Here is a 19,591-nt window from a genome sequence, read left to right as displayed (position 1 = left end):
CTCTAGATAGAAGACCTTCTAGGTTCAGTCTAATGCGCACTGAGGTATCCCCATGCAACAACTGAATAATTTGTTGTAAAGTGGGCGGACACTTATCTCTGGTAAGTTTTGCAAAGAGAATCGGACGAGAGATGGCATCAAATGCCGTGTGGAGATCCACAAAAGCAAAATAAAGTGCTTGTTTGGTATTTTGCGCTTGAGATTTGAGGGCGTTAAGACAGAACAAATTAATGTTTGTGCCTAGCCCTGCAAGGAAACCTGTTTGAAACGGGTCTCTTGCATGGGCTGCTTTGGTCCAGATGTTAAAGTCCCTCAAAATAAGTTTTGAAAAAAGCTTTCCGGGGGCATCAAGAAGGGCAATGGGTCTATAATTGCACGGTAAAGTGCGGTCGCCCTTTTTGTGAATAGGAACTATAATAGATGTTTTCCAAGAGTTGGGAATCTCGCGAGTCCTGATGATAGATTGAAAGAGATTATTTAGTATTTTAGCCCACTTTGTAGGGTTCAATTTAAACATATGGTTACTAAGGCCATCAGGGCCTTTAGCCCGAGAAGAGCTAATATGTCTGATGTAGTTTTCAAGTATAAGTGGGGAACAAGCAAGAGACCAACGCTCGGAATCGCTAGGTAGTTTGACCAAAGGCACAAAAGACGAGTCTGCATATAGGCTAGAATAGTGTTCAATCCATTGGGTCTCAGTAACACTAGAGACCTGTAAAATGCCTTGAGATGTATTAGCACATTGGTTGAAAATTGCCCAAGTTTCGGCTGTATTCTTATTCGCTAATAATTTGAGCATATGTTCACCATCTAGTTGTAAAATGTGTGCACGATGTTGTTTCATCCAATTATGGAATTTGATCTTCACAATTCGCAACTGTTGAATGGAGTTAGGCAAGTTCATTTTGAGAATCATTCTTTTTTCACAATGATATTCAGTCTTTTTAGCCTTGAATAATGGATTGAAGGTATGTTTGTGTGGAAGAAGCACATGACTTTTCATACAAGAATCAAAAGTAAGGAGAAGGTTAGTATACTGTTTTGGACAAGTAGAGCTATCATTTAAGATGATTAGACCAGCCAGAGAGGACAAGTTACTATTTGACCAACGAAGGCGCGTTTTAGCATTGTTAACTATTAGGTCATTCGTATAGTATGACCTTTTGATAGGTAAATAGTTCCACTTGATTGTAAGCACTAGTAGATGGTGATCACTATGTACTTGTGGAAATATTTTAAAAGTGCTTATTTGTCCTGATAAGTTGAAATGTGTATAGATATAGTCTATTGTAGTAGGTATGGAACCTCTATGCCATGTGGGCTGAGTCGGAATATCGCCTTGAATTACACCATTGGTCATGTGAAAATGGCGATTTGACATGAAGGAGGTCCAACGCTTAACCTTCTCCATTGTGATCTTTCCTTTAGGATTAATACAGTCCAAATTAAGATCACCTACGATAAGGGTATCCATGATATCTTGGGAAAGGAATACCAAATCCAAAAGTCTGGACAGACCTGTATAAAAAGCAGTATCAGTCAACCCTAAAGGATTGCGATATATATTAATCAATGCAATGGTGTGTGCTGGACCTGTAATCTTGACAAGTTGGATAAAGGCAGAAACAGAATCCCAGGCTTCAATAGCAAAACCACTGGATATGTTTACTCCTGTCAATAAACCTGATGATGGTCGACCTCTTTGACTCCCAATGGCTGGAAGCAGAACAATTTCGTAATTGTTCCATACAGGTGTTTGCAGGAGCCAAGTTTCCTGTAATGCTATTATGTCCATAACTGCTGGAAAGTTAGCAATAGAGGTTTGTAGATGAGAATAACCTCTAGTGTTCCAGCTAGCAACATTAATGAGATGGTCTTTAGGTGTTTCTAATGGTTATGACATATACGACTCTGCACGAGCACTGTTCTGCATCAAAGGGAGGCTTGCGCTAGATTGATAAAATGGTTGCTTTGCATTAGAGTCCCCATTTATAAATGCGGGGTCTTGTGCTAATAAGAACCCCATTGAAAATAATTGCATTTTTGATTTCCAGATGGTATTTAGAACGATACCCGAAGGTATCCACAAACGCACCACCGAACAAGTATTCTCAGAGATAAATTCAATCTGCTCAATGTCGCTCGAGCTAATGTCTTCGAGCTCTACCACTTCAGAAACGATGTTGAGCACACTACGGCGATTTAAGTCATAGGTGCCAAAGTTTCCTCCTCGACACTTCAAAATTAAAGAATGGCATTTGCGCCGTGCCAAGGGATGAGAAGTGGGTACCACAGGGATGTTATTTCGGGAATTGTGGGTTACAGAATAAAAAGGAGTCTTTAGATTAGGTTTAGGTGGATCTGAGGCGTGAGCTGGAGTAGCGTGAGGGCGATTATCAGTACGCAGAGAAGATTGTTGAGTTACTATGGATGTTGGCATGGAACGCGGTAAGAGCCACTGGCTCAGCGACGAATTTGGACCACTTGGTTTTTGTGGGAAGCTTAGAAGGAATAGACTGAGAGCATGAGGCCAAATATGCATCTACAGCCTCACGTATTTGTTCTGCCGAGACTGTGATCGGAGAGTCAATGCTCTTTTTGGTGGCTGAAGACACAATTTTGTCACTAACAACTAGGTTTGTTTGGCCTTTGCATTTGTTTGGAGGTTGGCAAGTGGAGGCTAACTCAAGCTCACGAATCAAAGCATCTAAGGGAGGATGGCTAGAGGCCATGGTAGTAATCGACACTAGAGGCAGCACTGGGATAGTGGACTCAATATTGGACTGAAAAGGGTTCTGACACGGAGGTGGGGCAATTAAAATCAGGTTTGGGGAAGACGCTACAATATTAGCCAAAGGAACAGTGGGAAGTCCTAAAATGGGTTTAGGATTCTGCAGACCAGGGATAGGGAGCACTAAGGAGGAGGATATTGCTATCGATTGTGCAGGATCAAGAGTTTGAACTGGCTTGCTTGTCAAAGAAGCAGTTGTCGCTTGGGTCAGGGAACAAGAATTTGCACTAATAGTAGCAACTGAATCGGGAACAAGCGTAGGTGAGAGTTGTTTAGACACTAGCGCTTGTATTGAATCTTGAGGAGCTTGTGGTGCTACCAAAGACTCAGGTACCGGGATTACATTTTGAAAAAAAGTTTTCATAGTTTGCTTCTGTAATGTTAAGGTAACCAGATTAGAATTTTTCTTGTTTTTTTTCTCGGTATTGTGAGAAATTTTAGAGGGCTTTTTTCTGTTTCTTCTTGCTGGTAAGGACGGAATATCATTTCCTTTCTCAACAGTAATTGCAGAAGATATAGGGGCTGGGGAGTGTGAGAGCACTAAAATAGAAGAATCAGTTGGGAGAATGGTATGTGGATCATTTACCAGTTCATAAATGGTGGCAGGATTCCGACGTCCTTCGGAAGTAATAATATCCGCAATTGCCAGTATAATCTGCGGAGGTGGAAACTTAGAGGACATGGGACTTGTAGATCCGATGGTCATAATTGAAATATCGTCATCATGAGCATTATTAGTTGGACAAGAATGGCGAGAATTTGATGACAAATTATCAGCTAAAGTCTTGAGTAATACTAAGGTTTCGTGTGCTTCTGCTGAATGAGCAGTAACTTTAGCATCTAGACATTCGAATAGCTTAAACAGACTTTGTAAATTTAGCTGCATAGCGGCCAAAGTAATGTCGGATGTTGATGGAGCAACCCTGGCTTCTATAGGGAGGGTAGCCAATGGGAGATGAAAATCAACTGGTAGTATACCCCGCACTGGTGATGTTGTTGTAGCAGGAGATGGGCTCTTAGATGGTATGTTTGTTTTGTCCACCAAATTATCTAATGAAGTGTTAAATGGATTCTGAGAAGTGGGTTTTCCCACAGCACTTTGAAAAGAAAGTTCCTGTGGGACTTGTATTTGGACTCTGCGAGGAGTCGGATAGACAAAGGAAATTGAAGGGGAATTTGGTGAACACTCCAAACATGAACTAGCTGAAATAAGATTGATTACGCTCTGAGAATCCTGCAGTATCGAATTATTCAAATCAGAGTATCTAGCATGTAGTGAGAGTTCAGGCTCGAAACATGGAGAGGACGTTAAAGGTCTATCTAAATGCTTAGCGCCTCTTCTTTTTGTAGTCATACATGGCAAGGGTGTATGCAACATTGTGTTGTCTGAGAGTGGAAGAGCCGCTCTCATGGCGTCACTTTTAGTGTGCTCCTTCATTAAAGGCTGATAGGGAGACAGAATGTCAAGAACTGGAAGAACTTCACTAGTGTGATCAAGGGTTGATGGAATCTTTGTGCAGTGGGAGCTACCTAGCATGGTAGCAGAGGGAAGATGGACAAACCTACGAGAGAGACAAGGGAGTCGTGCCGCAGGTATTGTCAATCCCTTCTGGTGCAAATTTTGAGGCATACCCGAAGTTAATAAATAGGCCATGTGAATCAAATTTAGAAATGCCCAACAATTCAAAATTGAAAATTAAAAGAAATACAAAATTGAGGTTTTCTCAATGGTATCACAACAATCGACACACAGTGATTGGATTGGGTGCTTTCAAAGTTCGAGTAGAACGCTTAAAGATAGAATATAATAGACACTTAGATCTCTAGATTCAAGTAAAGGTTCACAGTTTATCCAGCCACAGGGTAAGGAACGCCTGACAGCTTAAGGAGCTGCCAGAGTCCGTCTCTCCCCCCTTACCCTTGTGGCAATTGAGGGCTTATGTAGCTAACGGAACAGAACAAAGTACCTCTGAACTGGAGTACACGCTGCACATGAACACAGCCAAACAGCAAAACAGCGTCTCCAGCAGCGTCTCCAGCCCTTACTGCTTCCAAGGCTTAACGCCGCAAGGGTGGTTGTGCCGGCGATTTCACTGCTGGAAGAAGTCACGTGATCAGACACGTGTTGGAGTTCAGCTCCGCCCCCTCCAGGAAGCGATTACTGCAGCAAGAGCAACACTCGCAGTGCTGCCAACAGGGTTCGCAGGGTAAAAGTAATTAGGAGACACAGCACTCCTTTAAAGTATAAATGAAGCCGCCTCGCGGGCGGTTGTGCCGGCGATTTCACTGCTGGAAGAAGTCACGTGATCAGAAACGTGTCGGAGTTCAGCTCCGCCCACTCCAGGAAGCGGTTACTGCAGCAAGAGCAACGCTCGCAGTGCTGCCAACAGGGTTCGCAGGGTAAAAGTAATTAGGAGACACAGCACTCCTTTAAAGTATAAATGAAGCCGCCTCGCGGGCGGTTGTGCCGGCGATTTCACTGCTGTAAGAAGTCACGTGATCAGACATGTGTCGGAGTTCAGCTCCGCCCCCTCCAGGAAGCGGTTACTGCAGCAAGAGCAACGCTCGCAGTGCTGCCAACGGGGTTCGCAGGGTAAAGTATAAATGATTTAATGATAGTGTATTTGTGTGTGTGTGTGTGTTTATGCTTTTCACAAGCCTATCGCTTCCTGCGTTACTACACATCTAACCTACACCCATCACCCTGCTTCCCCATAGACCACCAGAGTAATTTGTTTCCTGTTTCAGCACTGTTCCCCTCCTACAGTTATAGTTAAGCTTTTCTCCCTCCTACAGTTATAGTTAAGCTTGAGGGTAGTGTGTCTGATTGCCATCTGGCAGGTGTGTTGAAGCAATGTCTGTTTTTATTGTTATTAAAGTAATAACATTGTGTGGGTAATTCCATTTCAGGAAGGGCAATCTGCTAATCAGATTCCCCTTTCACAAGCTCCATGCCAAAGGCATATTTTACATTCTTGCCCTGCGGGATCACTATCCTGATCTGCAGCACCTGTTCCCCAATGGTACATAACCGTTTCAGAGGTCACAAGTGCCCATTTGACAACTACAGTGACATTCAAGTCTTTGAAGCACAGAGGCTACATTTAGGACATGAACCTCTGTTCCAAATCATGTAATTATGAGTATACTGACCTGGTGGTACTTTAAAATGGAACTTTAAGTCAGACCTCAGTTTAAGGTATGTTTGATGATATACCACATAATTATTAACTGCCATATCAAATTGGTATCACACATGTGTCAGCTATGTAAACAAAGCTCAGCTGAGAAATAATTATGTATATTCCCTCTAGCCAGGCTTTCATTGCTGCCACTAGAAAATCTGTAGCTTTAAGGTTTGCCTCTCTTTGTTGCTTTGTGAGGGCAACTAACACCCTCCCCAGAGAGACAACCACTCCACAGGAAACTGCCCTGGGACCAGGAATCAAAGTGCACACATATTCACAAAAGGAGTAGCCTCACACAATGGGGCTGCATACAAAAAGGACATTTGATTCTATTGAGGAGGGAAGGGGGTGGGTGAGACTAGAGAGGGAGATCCTTAAAACTGGAGGAAGGTTCCACCATTGCGTTTTTATCTGCCTCTATCTTTCTTCCTGCCCCCTCCACTCCCTGCAGCACAACGCATTTTGGGAGTGATGTCAGTGGGCAAAATCTACTTGTTCCAAGACCCACATTTTGGACTACTAAAGCAAACTTGCTTAAGTACAGTCACCTAGGGGCTATTGCCTTTAAAAGAAGGGCTCTATGTGACTAATTCGATTCTGCCCTTAAAAAATACCCACTCAGGCCACCCACTTCTACAAACTAAGAGCCAATGCAATCATACATGAACACAGGCAAAGTTAAGAGATATACCACCTTTGCCTTTTGTTGTAGAAAGGCTGAGGGAAGGCTATACTCTTGTGAGGGGGGTTAATGTGATCCAGTAGTGACTCAAACACCACAGTCCAACATAAAGGGAATGTCCAGTCAAGGCTCTATAAAAATATAGATACTTTAATCAAACACATTGTTAATAAAACTTTCTAGAAAACACTGTACAAAACCCACCCCTATGGAAAGACAGAGAAGATGCAACTGATAGAAGAATGTAGCACTCTGAGCATAAATACAGGAGTGATAGGCAAATTGTTAACCACAAAAAGCATATGTCTTTGGGTGAACAAAGGTGCAAAGGTGACCTAACCAGTCTCTAAGGCCCAAATGTACCAAAGGGGCAGTTAATGGTCGACAGTACATCGATGGGGTCTTTGTCAGGTGGACAGTGTTGAACCTGTCTTTGAGCAGTGATGCAACTGGATCAAGCTCACTTCAGACATGGGCGTCAAGCAGATTCAAATGTGGGAGCTCTGTGAGGATCAAAGGGGACTTTTGGCAATGCAGGTCTGTGCGCTCACCAGGAACTCTTGGAGGTCAGGCTGAGCTGGTTTGCAACTGCCAGAAAGAGTGGATGACTGATGCTCCAGTGGTTTGAGTCGACAGACGGTGGTGGTCGAAATAGTGATCTTTTTGCTCAGATGTGCAGGTCAGCAAAGCAGCAGTCTGAGGGGTGAGTCAGTTTGAGTCATGGCGTTACCTCTGATCTGAGTTGGCAAGTGAATTTCCAGAGGTTCAAGTCAGGTCCTGGAATTGAGCAGTTGGTTTGAGCCTAACAGGTGACAGGCTCATCGGGGCATAATGTAGCGTCGAGCGGACTCTATACACATTACAACAATTGTTTAAAGATTCCGAGGAGGGTCCGAAAGTAGTACCAGCGGGATCCCTTGGCATTGATGCCGTCAAATTCACTTTGATGTCGATCCCACCATTTCAAAAGTGGGGGAATGGGGAGCACATCTGTCCTCCAGGTGCTTTGATAACAAATTCAGGGGCTCGAGGACAGGGTGAATCCTTTCAGGATCTACTCTCCCAGCCTGGGGAGATTCTGGCTCAGAATGGCAGGTCCTGGTCTACAGAAAATGTCACCACCAAAATAGGTCCAGTGAATCCTTCGGAGTGTTATTCCAGAGTGAATCAAAGGCGTGGTGAGAGACCCCCTCTTTTAAAGGTACATGTCCACAGGTGATTGGACTAAATCCAGCCTGCCTTAGAGGTCCAATCCCTATTCTTGAAAGAAGTGGACTTTATCCTTTTGACATTTACTCCCGAGGAAGTGGAGGACACAGGAGGGAGAGAGAGAGGAAGAGCAACGAAAACGTGGATGTCTTCCTCAAAGATACAGAGCTCTCCTGACTACTCTAACTCTGCCCCCTTTCTTTCTAAATATTTTAAAAGGCTTGTATAAATGCAGCACCCTTGTGTGAAGCTGCTCCCTTTGAATGGGTGTGCTCCTTCAATGGCTGGGCCCAGGGAAGCTGCCTGGCCGACGCTGTCTCTGCCAGAGGGTGTTACCTACACTCAAAAAGAGATCAACAAACAGGCATGGCCATCCAGGTTGCTGTCCTGTCATTTGTCAAGCTAAGCCCGCCCGGCCAGAATACACGGCATCTTCCACAGCTGAGCTGACTTACAGGAGCTGACACATGTGTGAAATCAAATTGGATGTGGCTGTAGTAATTATGAGAATAACATCCACCATACCCTACCGTAGGTATTACTATATTTAAAGATTATTCTGCCAATAGGAGGTAGACCCATAATGATAGGGTTTTGGAACAAGGGCACATATCTTAAATGCAGGCCCTGTGCTCCAAACACGTGTCTGTCAGTGCAGTTGACAAATTAGTACCTGTGACTTCTGAACCTGCTCTGTGCAACTGGTAGGGCAGGCACTGCAAATCATGCTACTGATGCCGTAGGAGAAAGGCACAATATGCTTTTGGCTGGGAGCTTATGAAAGGGCAATCTGGCGAGTAGATTTCCTTTTCAGAGATGGAATTACCTGCATTATTATATTAATTTAATAAAAATAAAAAAGCCAGAGCTCCTGAACCCTCCCCAAATTGCAATACATCACAGTCTCCCACTCCTGTTTCTCTTCACTTTTGGACACACACTTAAGGAAGAACTGATTAGACCGCTTTTTGAGAAAGTTGATCTCTGCAAGTGAGGTGAAGACTGAGAGTCCAAGTCAGAGGAGATCTCTTTCTCCTAACCATCCCCAGGGAACATTAAGGGTGAACTGCTGCTTGGACAAGAACAGCCTCTTTGCCAGCCACAATGATACACATGACTTCACCCTGTAGAAGGACTCCTGCAGTTGTTGTCCAGTCTCCACTGTATTTAGGAGCCTGAGGACAAAGAATAACACCTTTCCTTGAGTCCCTGGATTGGGACTCACAGCAACCTGAAAGTCAAGACATCCATGATCCTGTGTTTCCACTATGAAACCAAGAATTGAACTGTTCAACCATATCAGACCATCACATGCTCTTTGAACTGCTCCTGAACTGCACATTCAAAACGTGTCACTGCCATATCACTCTAGATGGCTGCATTGTTGTTTCTGCTCAAACTACAAGCTCTTCATTGCATCTGCCACCCTCAAACCACTTCTTGCCCCACCAGCGTCACTGCTGAGCTTTATCACTAGTCGAACAAACCCTGGCAGATCCCCGATCCCCATTTGAACACTGCACAGTAATGCTGTAACCGAACTGTGCATCCAGTCTCAGGCATCCTCACTGTCAAAAAGACCATTGAAGTGATCTGTGCGGCCATCATGATCCAGAGCCCCTTGAGTTTTTCATTGAAACTATCCCATAGAACAATGCATCCAGTTATCAGCATCCTTGAATTCAGATCAACCATCAAACTGACCCTGGTGGCCCTGATGAACGGCACTTCTTCAAGAATCATCTTCAAACCGCGTGAGTTCTGTTTGACCCCTGCTCAACACCACTCCTCATCTATAAAAGTGTTACCGCTTCAAACAAAGTGTGTTGAATGGCACAAGGAGCTCCTAGAAGCCTGGTTTGATGCTGTTGAACTGTCAAGAACTCTGCTAACTACACCCTTGGTCAAAATGTGAGTCAAAGAGACTGGTTATGTCACCTTTAATCCCTTTTTCATACAGACATATAATATGAAAGAAAATGGTGGTTTTTACTTGCCTTATACCCCTGATTCATTACCTATAGTGTTGTATCTCGCTATCTTTGCTTATTCTATGTTCTTTCCTCAGGGGTGGGTTTTGTGTAGTATTTGTCTATTTAGTCATTTTTGCAGATGGTTTGTTTAATTAAAGTATATATATTGTATATATGTACGGAACCTTGATTGGCAATTCCGATTATTTTGGACTGTTCAGCTAGTGTGCTTTGGGTTGCTACTGGATCACATTTGCACCCATCTTGAGAGTATAGCCTTTCCTCGGCCCATGGTACCACAGAAGGCGAACGGGGTATATCTCTTAAGCTGTGCCTGTTTTAGCTCAATGATTGAGAACATTTTAAGGGTTGAGTAGTCACTTTAGCCGCCACTCACCCGTGTACACCTGCGGGACAGAAGTAATGTCATCACAGGAAATTGTTTATTTTCTGTGTCTGCATCAGATGCTCCAGGTATCCTGTTTGGTTCCTGAATTAAGTTTTGTATTTTGTTTTATTTTCCCATTTATAGTTACTACATTTAAGAAGGATTTCCTTTTTTGCTACATCAACCACCTTTCAGCTAGTTCACAACATAATGTGAATGAGAGAATAAAGAAGCAGCAATGCTGATAGGACAGTATTAGCAAGTAAATAGAAAATGACTGCAGTGGGTTGATGGGAGCTGGCAGAGGTTTACAGGTGTTGATTGCCTTAGCCAGAGAAAGGGAATCTAGGGTTCTGGAGGGGATAAATGATGATGTCTCTCCTTGTATTGTCTGTATATAGAATATGGCCCATCAGCTTTCTTCATTTGACAAATTCCACCAAATTCTACTGAAAGGTCTTGATTAATTAGCCTTTCGTTAAATAACTAGGTATGCTGCATCCTCTTGAAGGTGAGGTGTTTTAGCTGGTCCAACATGATGCCTTTCTATGGTTTTAGCAACTGTACCCTGCAGTTCTACCCAGTGATCTTTAGCCAGATGGGCCGAGAAGTGAAAGTAGATGGATCCAAGATGTGCTTGAATTTAGTGCCATTTTTTGCTATGGCAGCCTAGTCCCTAATTGAAGGAAGCTGGTGCGGTCAGCAATGGTCTTTAAAATGTTTACCCCAGAATTCAATGTTACTCAATGGGTGTTCATGCTAGAAAGAACAGGACATTAATCATTGTAAACATATGGGACCTGAGCATACAGACCATTTCTGTCAAGATGCAACTACTGATACATGAGCAAGTACATATAATTTAAGCATCAAAAAGGATTCATGTACTTTTTTGCACGGTTCAAAGTGACTTTGCACTGCTGAAAAGTGACTTTGCACTGCTGACACAAACCCTGCTTCTTGGAACTGTGCAGAGTGTATTATTGGAGAGCACAGTCAGTGCAAGTGGTCATTTCTGCAGGGCAAGATGACTTTGCACTGCAAGAATACGGTTTGCACAGTTCCATGAATCAGGGTTTAGTGTCAGCAGTGCAAAGACACTTTTCAACAGTGCAAAGTCATTTTGAACCGTGCAAAGAATTCCATGAATCCGGCCCTATGTCCAGGCTCGGACTGGCCTAATGGGCAATAGGCCAATGGCTGAAACAAAAAAATTCAAATTATGATGTGGGACAGTTTTTTGGGGCAAAGTGGGCCACTTTCTTGGCCAATGTGGGCCCTTTTGATGAGTTAATTCACTATGCGGCCATTGATGACCATTGTTGCTGAATACATTTGCTTCAAAATGCATAATTTGCATCACATTTTATCAAAAAACTCCCCCTTGGGAACTACTGAAACAGTCTGTCACGAAAGGAATTAATTTCCATTTGCAGCTCTGGGCCCCTTTTTCATTGGTGCCCGAGACAATTTTATGGGCTAGTCCGACCTTGCCTATGTTTCTTCTCAAACTGTGTCAGGGACCAGTTGGCTGTCAATTTCCACCCGATTGCTCAGAATTTTCATGCCATTCATGTGGCAAATTGTTCCATGTCATTTCATCGCGGGATGTTTTTTCGCAGGGTTTTTTACAGCAGATGTATTTTTTTTAAAAATCATCACATTTTTTATTTTTTTATTTTTTACCCCCAAACTCCCATTCCCTTTTTTTTTTTTATATTCCCGTACACCCACACCCAATTTATATATTTTTTTTACCCTCCCAAAAAATCAGGTGATTTTTTCGAAAAAAAATCTGCGGTAAAAAACCCAGCGAAAAAACATCCCGCAATGAAAGGACGTCATACCGTGGCAAATGTGTGGGCTACAAATATCCAGAGCACATTTTAAAATAACATACGCTCTAATGTGCCCTTTTATTTATAGTAATTTTGTGATTTATATAGTGCTTTTCAGAAGATATTTCCTATTTCAAAGCACTGTAATTATAAGTGTTACAAATATTACCCAGTTGTGGTACTCAAATTAACAACCTCGGCAGCATTTTTTTGTTCCTTAAGGCAGGAGTGCTGTGCTTCAGCTATCTTGCCCAGCTTAAATAATGCATTATTACAGAAGGACACCTGCAAAATAGAGGAAAACATACTTAACATATTCTGCCCTTTAATCTTTTCCACTCTACAGCTTGTCCCTCATCTAAAGTACATTCAAACCAATTACTTATTTCATATTCATGACTGTGCAAAGCCGTGTCAGGAATGTAATTTACTTGATAAATGCATCCGACAGTCTGTTTGCCATCGGGCAGTGATATGAAGTCATCATATTCTGTCTTGGTGCTGCTAGCCCGAGGTACCAGTTATGTGTTCAATCAACACAATTTCCATAGGAAAGATGTTAGTTTGTACACTTACTAGGGCTGTTTAGCAGGCGGGACCTTCTGCAGTGGTAGGCCACCTCCTGCTCGCAGTGTTCCGCACTGTTTATCATGGCCGCCAGCTGATGCGCGCTGCTGCTGTAGCTGAAGGACATTGAGTATGGTTGCGCCACATCGTAGCCTTGAACCCTAACGAGTCCGGTGTTATTGTGATCTACTGCAGTCCATATCTTATCCTCTGCAAGGCAACATTGAAAGAAGTGTCAGAAAGGAAAGGACAAGCAAGGACAAGTGACAGAAAGGAAATGACAAGCAAGGACAAGTTACAGAAAGCAGATGACAAGAAAAGACAATAAACAATAGGGACACTTGGAAACATGTTGATATGCATCCATAAGAGAAGGGGTACAGTGGTCCAAATCTGGTGGGCTATTGATCAATGTTGATCAGGTTAGAATGTAAATGTATTTGACCAAATAACATTAAAAATAGTAAACATACTAGCTGCATTGGCTGACAGTAAACTTGTGCAGAGAGGTCCATTCAGACAATATCCTTTCCGTGACTGTTTTTTTTTGTCAAAACAAAAACACTTCCACATGCAACGGTAAAACCGATTGTAACATTTTGGGGTAAAGGTAGACAGAACAACAAAGCATCATTAGGGATAAATCTGTCGTATATCCCTCAAATCTTCAAAGAAGATCCTAATGCCAGGGTCAAGACTAAAAAAAAGTTGAAAGAGATGTAGTGATGAAGCACTTCAAATGCAGACATCATCAGTCGTGATGATGCCCTTCAGGGCTGATTTGCACTTCGAAATGCTGCATGGCACCTGACGCACCTTTGCCTATTGAAGAAACTGTGTTGTGCATTCTGTGGGCAGGGGCAGGAGGCATCACTATTATAATGACGCGAGAACATACTGCTATTTCACTCATGGTTGGAAAGCTCATTCCCAGAACCCACACCAATTTGAGCGTGCTTTGGTAATTCAAAGCATATGCATGGGCTGTGCAGATTACCCTTTTTGTAGGAGATTGCACCCATGCAAAGATCTCCTCAAAGGAATCAGGTGCATATTAATTATTACAGAAAGGGGCTAGTACGTCTATTTGTAATGAAGTAGTCCTACGGGGGAAACTCCACAACTTTCTGTTTGGCGAGGAGACATGCACAGTTAATCTGGCCCTGAGTTTTACCTAATTTATTTTCTTAGCCATTTCATTTGCATAATGTAAGATGGCCTCCAGCCCTTTGGAAACAACTTGAAACACTTCTGCACTCAGAACACTTTCTGACTCCCAAAGCCCAATGACTCACTACCCTGTAAGGTCTTTGCATCAGATCTACACCGGACCTCTAGTCTGTGATAGTTTGCGCGCTCCTTGCTGCATGGGAAGAACAAGGCGGAGACAGAGTTACACACTCTACACGTCTTTATTCAACACCTCGCATTCTCGACTGCCTCTCCCTTCCCCTGTCAAGCCATTTCCCTCCCCACACCGTGGTCCCGCCATTGCCCTCCCGGACTACAACTCCTGACACTACACTTTCCCGCAATTTAAATGGCAACAACATTATCAACAACACAACTTTACCCCATTTCTTCAATGAGCCTGCAGGGTTTGGCTCGACACCTTTGTGGGTGAGAGTTCCAACTTTACTTCAGCAGGGAACTTCCCTGGTGAGCTGTGAGGGGTGCTTCTGTAGTCCCACAATAGTTGATGGAGCACTTGCTCCTAAGGCTGCCATGTCAAGTTTGATGTTTGTAACGTTCGCTTGCGTCGACTGTCAGTTGGGTTTCCCTGTCTGCATTAAAGTACGCCATGTTTTCTGCCCTAACTATCCTGTTGTGAATGGCTATGAAGCTTGCTTGACATTCCGTTGCCCAGTGAAACAGAGCATGTTGCGTCGCCAGTGCCCTCAGGGGTTCACTTATTGTTGCAAAGTCCTTTATGTAACGAGCACAATAACTCACAAGCCCTAAGAACAACCTAAGTTCGGACACATTTGACGGTGGTGATGTCTCATTCAGTGCATGTAGTTTCTCTGGATCAGGCGTCATTCCATTCACCGAGAAAATGTGACCAAATGACCGGAGGGTACCTTTTCTGAACTCACACTTCTCATGATTCCGTTTGTGGTTAGCCGCTTCAAGGATCATGCACACTCATGCCAGGGTATCATCATGCCTTTCTGTTGTAGTGCCAGAGACAAGGATGTTGTTGCTATAATTAATACAGTTTGGGATCTGTTTGATCACATTGTGGATTTTTGCTTGGAAAATGTTGCCCGCCGAGACCCCAAAGCTTAGCCTTTTGTATCTGTATAACCCCAGATGGGTTGCAAATGTTGTGATGTACCTACTCTCCGGGCTCAGGACCAGTTGATGGTACCCTTTGGTACCCTTTGTTTAAGTCCAGTTTTGAAAATACTGTTGCGCCGTTTAGTAGGTGAAACATGTCCGTGATGAAGGGGCTTAGGTGCCTCTCTCATTTGATGTCTTCATAGGGCCTCTTCATGTCCACGCATAGCCGGATGGAGTCTGACCCTTTCTTTGGAACCGGCACGATCGGGGACACCCATGGTGTGGGCCCCGACAATGGATCGATGATGTCCTGGCTCAACGATTTGTGTAGCTTTTCTTCCACTTGACTCTGAATATTTACTGGGATTCCCCGGTAGTGCTGCACCACAGGTCTTACTTCAGGGTGAATGTGGAGCATGATTTGGCGAGTCTTGAGTTTGCCAATCCCTTTGACTAGAGCCGGGTAGAGTTGTTCTATCTTGTCCACTGTATCAATGTATTTATGTACCATGAACTTGTAAAGGATGAGCATTAGGCCCATCTCTATTGCCATCTTGAAACTCATGATGCACCCTGACTCTGTATTGGTGGAGATCACATGCACTGGTATGTATCTAGTTCGTGTTTTGTAGCAGCAGTGGGCCTCAAATTGTCCCAGAGGGTTTTTCTGAGACATATGGGTATATGTCTACTTCTGCTGGGCGGAGGCTGGGTCTGTGTGGCAGTGCTTGATACACCTGCTCACTGATGACATTTACTGTTGCACCCTGTCGATGAGGAATTCCAAATGTTTCTCATTCAGTTGCATTAGGAGTGTGGGGCTCTGCTTGGTCGCATTATGATTTCCTAGCATGTAGAGGTATCCCTTTTTCCTTTGGTCCCCTTCTGATGAGCTCTGTTCAGTTTCGGACAGCGATTGTCCACTAGGTACCAGATGTGATGTCTCGAGCTGCGTTCTGGTCTTGTCGAAGGGGTCCGGTATTGCCTGGTTTCTCTTCCTGATCTTTCCTCTTTTTCTCTTCGGTGCCTCTCCTCGCCTGATCTGTGGTCTCTCCTCTCTCTTTCCTTTCCCCATTGTGATGATTGCGCAGCCATGTGAGAAGGGTCAGTGGCTGTGATGGTGGGCCTTCTCCACTGTCTGCCAGATGGGCCTCAGCTGTTCTCCCAACCAAGACTTCTCGCTAAGTGGCACACTGTTTTGAAATGATGTTCTCCACAGTCTGAGCAGCATTGGCCGATTGCTGGGTAGGAGCACTTGTGTGGATACTCGTAACCGCATCTATAGCAGAATGGTTTGCGAGGCGCACTGGAGGCTCCTGCTAGCTTGTCGGGTTGCAGTGTCTGACCTTTTTGACGCCCGAATGACTCCACCTGTGAGTCAATGGCCTTTTCCACCCTTGCTAGCATGAGTGGTTCCTCCACAGATCTTGCCTTTTGTAGTAATTTCCTCTTGAATTACTGCGATTCACATCCAGCAATGATTTGCGAGTGAAGTGCTTCAGTGTTTGAGCGATTTGCAAAGTCGCAATGTTTCATTTTGCTGTGTAATCTCACACAGGCATCCATCATCTCCCCTTTGGCTTGCTTTGTGGTGTTGGGCTTGCCTTGTGGTGTGGAAGAGATGCCTCTCGTAATCCACATTTGTGTGGGGTGTGATGTATGTGGCCAGAGCTGTCTTGAGGCCCTAGGTTGTGTCGATGGAGTTACCCAGAAACTCATCAATTATATCTTTGGTCCAGCGTGCGTTCTATGGTGTGGGACTGAAATTTCTCCAGTACCTGCTGGGCTGCTCACTGAGATCTGAAAAAGCCTAATGGTTGATCATTCCTTGGTTTCACCGTGCCCCTATGGGTGGCTGCTCCTTTTCAGTCACACTGTGGAGCGCTTTATCTTTTCTGATTCGGCTTACTCCGACCATTTCAGTTTTTGCTGCTGGCTGAAAACCGTTCTGTTCTAAGTTTTCTCACCTCTGATGCACTTTAGTGCCATGATGCTTTCTGCAAACAAATGCGTTATAAAAACCATTAACATAACATAACAGTGGCAGCGCCTGGGCTACAGAGCATTGGCAGATTAGTTCCCAGAGGGGAGGTTTATTACTCCGCAAACATGGTGGCATGAGCATGCAAGCACAGCTGTGGCGCTAATGCAATATTATAGGATCTGTGCTGCAGTTGCGGCATGGTGGTCTGATTATCCCACTGAGCCACCTGAAAGTGCCGAACTGGTATACACAGAAAATTCTAGTGAAAGCAGACGGCTCCTCTCCACATTATTTAAAATGGTATCGAATGAGCTGTTGCCTTCGGCTCCAATAGCCAGGCTCAACTGGTCTGAAAATGTGGCTATTGAGTTGTCGGATGTGCAATGAAAACACATGTGTATACATACCAAGAATGTTCCTTGAGTTCTAGATTCAAACACATGCAATTTAAATTCTTAAGATTGTACTATATGTCCATGAAACGTGGTAGAATGTACCACTGTGGAGGATATCGTTGTTAGAGATGTTGTTCATATGAAGCTGACCACCTGCATATGTTAGGAGCTGTACACATCTAGAAGACTTTTGAAATTCTGTCCTTAAAATGTAATCTGAGGTGGCGGGATTCCCAATTGAACGCTCCAACTTGGGCATGCTGTTTGGGGTGGGGTCTAGGTTCCCTAATAAGAGACTCCCGTCATTTATTAATGTCGGGTGCATGAATGCCAAAAGGCATATACTGCAGAAGTGGAAAGACAGAAACCTGCCTGTAGCCCAGACATGGTTGGTTGCACTCACCTGAGCCCAAAACTGTGAAGAGGTCTATATCAAGACAGTGCCCCATACCTCCAAGCCCAGAGATGTGTGGGCGGAGTTCCGTTCATACTTGGACAACCATGCTCCAACTAATTAACTATCGCACTGTACCATCCCAATATCGAAATGGAAACTTGTGGAAATACCATATGCGTATTGTTTGTTTCAATGCCTTTAGACCTGCATGCCATTGAGTGTCTGTATGCATTAACACTGTCTGATACCAAATGAGATCTGTTGTACTATACCTCAAATTGCCAGGTTTAAAACAAATAAAATAATGCAAACCATCAGCAGCCCTTGTCCTCTGACCTGGACCATTCCCTGCCCTGTTTCCCTTGTTGGAGTGAAGCGCAACCTCTTCCTTGAAAGCTCTGGTATTAAAGGATTACCTGTATTGATGAATGTCATGTTTTATTATTATTATTTTTTTCTGACATGATGCACCATTATTTGAAACTGACACTAGTGTTAATGGTTTTGTCTGCTATCCTACGCAAATCACATTTAATTGTTTTTGCAACTTGTTCAGAAGTCCTTAAACAGACACAACAACCACAGGTGCTTGGCTAGTTTCTACCAGATGAATTCCTGAATGTTGTGTGAACACGATATTCCACAATCCACATACATGTCTGGGGTCTTAGAGGCTGTGGACAGAGACTACAGGAAGGTGGATCAGGAGGCTAGGGGTCAGTGAGGTTCCACAGAGTATCTGTCACTGAGATATGCAGATATCCATTGGAGAGAAAAACAAAGGACACCAACAACCTAAACCGTAGGCATTTTACATGACAGTCTCTGGATGCTTATGACCATAAATCCCATGATCCCTCTCCATTGACTACTCAGTCTACAGGTGATGGGGTTTGTAGTCCAAAACTCCTGGGGATCAAGCGTTGCAAACCCTAAAGTTTGGCATTTTTCCTTTGCTATCCATGATCAGTCCGTAACCTTTGGTAAGCAGGGTGGCGAAATAATAGCACTGATGAAATCACCTAACAATTATAGCAAAAATCTACATCACTGCAAGCTGAGCTCATATAACACACTCGTATCCACTGGCCAATTCAATTCATTTTTTACCATTGCATGGTATCAGATTATTATGTTATCAGCTGGGGCGAGTCAATTTGAATAAGGACGCCCTTGGCACGGCGCTACAAGGTGCCAGTCTATTACGCCGTTAAGCCCAAATGAAATAGTTAAGTCCACCTCTTGAACAATGCATTCAATCTTCTTTTTTAGGATTTGAATAAGCTAGTGACAGTACTCTAATTTCAAGGTAATATTCCCAATTTATGACTGAGCCATTTCATGTAATGGTCCAATTTAGCGGGAAACGATGGGGCCTGCGCTCAATTCTGTGAGACAGGTCTGCGGCGGAGTGTCCGCCGCGCCACCAGATCAATCTACACCCGACTTCTCATTAGTGTCAGCTGGTTCCCAGGCAGCAAGACTTTCTCTGTCATTTGCAAAATGTCAGCTTAGACAGCGGGCATCAATATGGTAATGTGTTGCATTTGGAATCTTTGTCTGCAATTTGACTGCAGAACATTTTTTTTTTTTCATTTTCGAATGTGTTAAACAAATATTTGGTGAGACCTGTCCATCCCTCGATTTCAAGGATGCAGATCAAGCCTGAGTGCTGCCTGAATGATGACAATGTGGCAGTGATGTGTTTGTTCTATGTGGAATGCCAATCATGTGTGGTGGCACATGCAAATCTCTCCACACAAATACAGCACAGAAACAGTTTGTGTAAGCAGACCACTTGCACTCTGCTAGTTTCTTAACCTGTGTTTTTTTTTTTTCTGAAACCTATATTTTGATACTCAAGAAACATTGTGGTCTTTGTGATCTTTTTGTCAA

The 19,591-nt window shown here is 43.7% G+C and overlaps 1 protein-coding gene across 1 annotated transcript in view; it reads right to left on the bottom strand.

Annotated features, from left to right (window-relative positions):
- The window catches only part of LOC138489132 (contactin-associated protein-like 5), a 1,196,734-nt gene that overhangs the window by 312,400 nt on the left and 864,743 nt on the right, over positions 1 to 19,591 (bottom strand). Inside the window, exon 13 of the mRNA XM_069616767.1 lies at positions 12,646 to 12,846. Within this exon, the coding sequence (XP_069472868.1) occupies positions 12,646 to 12,846 (201 nt within the window). The remainder of the gene's footprint in view (positions 1 to 12,645; positions 12,847 to 19,591) is intronic.

This window comes from Ambystoma mexicanum, chromosome 9, assembly GCF_040938575.1.
Source record: "Ambystoma mexicanum isolate Mex_15411 chromosome 9, UKY_AmexF1_1, whole genome shotgun sequence".
Lineage (NCBI taxonomy): Eukaryota > Metazoa > Chordata > Amphibia > Caudata > Ambystomatidae > Ambystoma > Ambystoma mexicanum.
The sequence above is the reverse complement of the archived record's forward strand: the minus strand, read 5'-3'. Positions and strand labels throughout refer to the sequence as shown.